Below are 3781 nucleotides of genomic sequence, written 5' to 3' on the forward strand. Positions count from 1 at the left end.
CCATAAAGCAGGGGATGCTTTAGGGCGGGGCTACACGGTGATTGACATGTCTCTACCAGAGACGAGTCTCTACGTCACTCCTCCTCAGTCCAGATATGTTTTTACCATGGTTTAACTTTGACTGTAATGTTTTGCTTTGTCCATCAAAGTGCTTTTTAAACTCTGTTTTTAAAAGTGCTATGTAAATAAAGTTCTTCTTCTTCTTATTATTATTATTATTGTTGTTGTTCTGTGGTAATTACACCGTCTGTCCCTGTTCCGTATTCTATTGGCGCCCACGAAAGCTGTTTACCAACCGCCATTAAAAGCAAAAGAAGAAGGAGAAGGAGGAAGAGGAGGAGGAGGTTGAGGAGGAGGAGAAGGAGAAGAAGAAGGAGGTTGAGGAGGAGAAGAAGAAGAAGGAAAAGAAGAAGAAAATGGGCGCGGCAGTACGTTTGCCTCCAGCAGTGGGCGTGGTCGTCTTCTTCGTTGGTACAACTGTTGTCATGTTGCCGGACACATTCCTCACACAGGTGAGCTGTTAGCTGCTGCTGAGCCGCTTGAAGCTGCGCCAAAAGCACAGGAACTGGGTACGTACTTTACACTCTTAAACATGAGACGGCTGAACTTTGTTTTTTTAATTAAAACGTTTTATTTTTTCGGTTACAAGTTGTCCAGAATGGGAGGACGGTGTAAACGGAGGGAGCTAAAGGAAACCAGTGATGGGACATCAGCGGCTGGTGTCTCTCCTCTACCGGAGACACACTCGCCTGTTCCCGGCTTCACTGACCAGGATGTGGGCGGTGGTAACAAAGGTAACTTATTCTGGCAACTTGAACCTGTTCCCGGGCATAGTATGAGCAAAGGCATGCTGCGCAGGTAAAGGTAAAGTGAAACTGCAGTGATGTAAACACCTGTAAAACAGCTCAAAACAAACGCATTATAGCCTTCATTAAAGCGGGATTCATCTAATAAACGTTCAACGTAGTGTGTGTCGTGTATGTGAAACAACTGAAAAGTGACATGCATACAATACATATTCAGTTTTTATGTAGTGGATAAAGTTGCATTAAATGTAAATACTCAACTAAGTACACGCACCTCAAAATCCTACTGAAGCTCAGTACTTCTTTATATACTTGGTGACTTTCTAAGCTGAAAAACTGTTGTGTTTTTGTTAGATATTGACACACCAGTTGTCATGATTAATATGTTTCTACTATCAGGTTTTCATTCAGCAGGAAAAGGATAAAACATTGTTTTTGCTCCTGCAGTCCTTGGAAAGCTTGTCGATGAAGCCGTTAAAGCTCGTTCATTTAATATTAATCTAATGTGTTTACAGCTCAAATAGAGTCGGAGGATAACTTTGTGTATCAACTATTTTTCTGACAGAAAGTAAACCTCTTCCTGTCATCTCAACACTTGTTTTATACGACATATAGTCTGATTTTGACTGTTGGCCTCCTCCATCTAAAGCAGTGTGTCGTGTCAAAGCTGATTCTGTGTCGTCTGAACCTGAAGGTTTGTCCTCCATCGTGTCTTCACCAGGCTCAAGATGTTCTCTTTACGGCGATGAGAAGGTCTACCCCGGGGTCCGTGTCAAGATGCCAGTGAGGGATCTGCTGAAGAAGATCCGCGTAGACAAAGGCTACGAAGTTCATGACTTTCAGGTGAATGTTTGTGGTTTGTTTCTTTGGCCCGAGTGGACCTGGCTCTGTGATTAATCCAACAATCCAATCCAACAGCTCTGTAGAGTTTACAGACAAACGGGTCCTTCTTCCTTTCTGTCTCTTTTTGCAATTAAAACATACTCGAATATGAAGACACTTCCTGATGATAACAATAAAACAACAATCTACATTTTAAAAATTCATAAAATTAGTAACAAATCAGCATCAGGTGCTTTGTGTTGTTAAGGTTCACCATAATGTGTGATTGTACACAGAGGACATGTCTTCATGTTCTCTTTCATTTATTGCTTTAACATGTAAAAGTCACCAAACTGCAGTCATGTGAAAACCTTTAAAGTGGTGATATCAGGACAGATTGTAAGTGTTTACATCACATGTACTCTTTATATAGTTTGGCTTTCTAAGCATGATAAACATCTGGATGTCTTCATCTTTACTCTGAAACCTCTGGCTTGTAGAGTCCTTCCTCAGATTCCTTTCATGGATGACAAACTACTCCACAGTCTGAAATGTCTTTACCTGCCTAAATGTGCTGAGCGGTAGGTGTAAAAACTCCAGACATATAATCTATAATATGTTTGTTTCTTCTTCTTTCACAGAAGATATACGGCAAATCAGTCAAAGGTCAGTACAACCCAGATCCTTGAGAGTTAGTAGTTTATGTGTTCCTCCTTTAACTGTTAATGAGCTAAAGTTTAAAACCTCCTGCAACAGAAGCTCAGACGTGTGAGAGGACTACTCTGTAAGTCTGAATGGTGTCTGATGCTTTTATTTTGTAGAAAGTATCTTAACTAATAGATGCTATTTAGTTTAGTCGACGGAAAACAAAACGCTGATCAACCAGACTGAAAAGAGACAAAGATCCTCTGAGCAACAGTAATTGGTCAAAAATAAACTGGAAACGTAGATTTAAACAGCTTCCTGTTTCACAATAAAGCAGCCGAGAACAAGCTGGAATCAACATCCAAGGTGTTGCTTTAAAGAAGCTCTTCTTCAAGCTTTACAAGAGAAATGGGAACAGAAACCGTCTACTTTGAGGAAAAACATGCTTCATTGTAATCTGAGAGTTCATCGTTCTTTTTCATCCGCAGGAGACGGACATAAAGTCAAGATGCGTGCAGCGCAGCGAAGTTACAAGGTGAGTGTACCCAGACCTCAGGTAAAAAGGCTTTAAATCACCTGTCTGTTTTCAAATACCTCCGCATACCTTCACCGTCTTTTGTCACGCAGAGAAAGCGCTCCACAAAGAGCCTGGAGGAGCTGGCGATCATCGTGGAGGTGCTGGAGGAGGACCTCAGGACGGGCAACACCTGCCGCTACCCTCCCCAATCTCTGCCGTCCCCCAACCCTCCAGTGTCTCCTGACTGGTCTCAGACCGGTAAGTCACGAGGGACCACACCTACATTTTGATATAGTTTCACCTAAAAACATTCAACCGCGATAAATATGTTGCCAGCAGCTACAACCGCTCTTTGGCTAGGGATGCCAGGGAACCGGTTTGAACTGTAACCGCGGTTATGAAAGTCACATAATGATTTATTTTATCAATACAAATTAAATCTTTTATTTCCTAATAATTTGAATTGTTTTTATGAAGAAAATAAAAGCAAATTCTTGATGATAATAAATATTTTAGTTTATTATTCACAGGCCCTTTAGAAATATCCTGGTTAATAATCTTAAATACCGTAAAACAATGATATTTCCGTGATATATTTATATTTCATATTTATATTTTCACACGCCGTCCCTTCTCACTGAAGGCTCAGGGTACAACAGTGACGAGTCCGATGAAATGATCCCCAGCCCCGACTTCTACGGGACCTCCTCTCTGTGCTCAGCAGGCAAGTACCAGCAGGCCCGGTCCCATCCGGGCTTCACGCGCACCGGCCTCCAGCCCTCCGGCATGGGGAACATCGGGGGAGTCGGTGGAGGAGAGGGGCAGTGGGCCAATACCCAGAACCAAGACGGGAACCTGTACAACCTGTACAACTCCACTTTCTTCTGGGCTCAGCTTCAGAGAGAGGAGAGCCAGCTCGGGGACGTCTCCGACGCCGAGCTGCTGGCCCACGACGAACACGGCAGGACGTGAGTTTGATGCCGCTGTGTGT

General features: G+C 42.8%; 1 protein-coding gene across 1 annotated transcript; it reads left to right on the forward strand.

Annotated features, from left to right (window-relative positions):
• Window positions 1-507: 507 nt before the first annotated feature.
• On the forward strand, window positions 508-3758 carry LOC116379742 (uncharacterized; the record flags this gene model as incomplete). Its single annotated transcript, XM_031841711.1, has 7 exons — window positions 508-569; window positions 650-794; window positions 1528-1649; window positions 2270-2294; window positions 2762-2808; window positions 2901-3048; window positions 3434-3758. Coding segments are annotated over exons 2-7 (803 nt in total), but the record flags the coding sequence as incomplete, so codon positions are not given.
• Between the last annotated feature and the right edge of the window lie 23 nt (window positions 3759-3781).

Source organism: Anarrhichthys ocellatus, unplaced genomic scaffold (genome assembly GCF_004355925.1).
Source record: "Anarrhichthys ocellatus isolate YVR2014 unplaced genomic scaffold, GSC_Weel_1.0 scaffold5068, whole genome shotgun sequence".
In the NCBI taxonomy this organism is placed as follows: Eukaryota; Metazoa; Chordata; class Actinopteri; order Perciformes; family Anarhichadidae; genus Anarrhichthys; species Anarrhichthys ocellatus.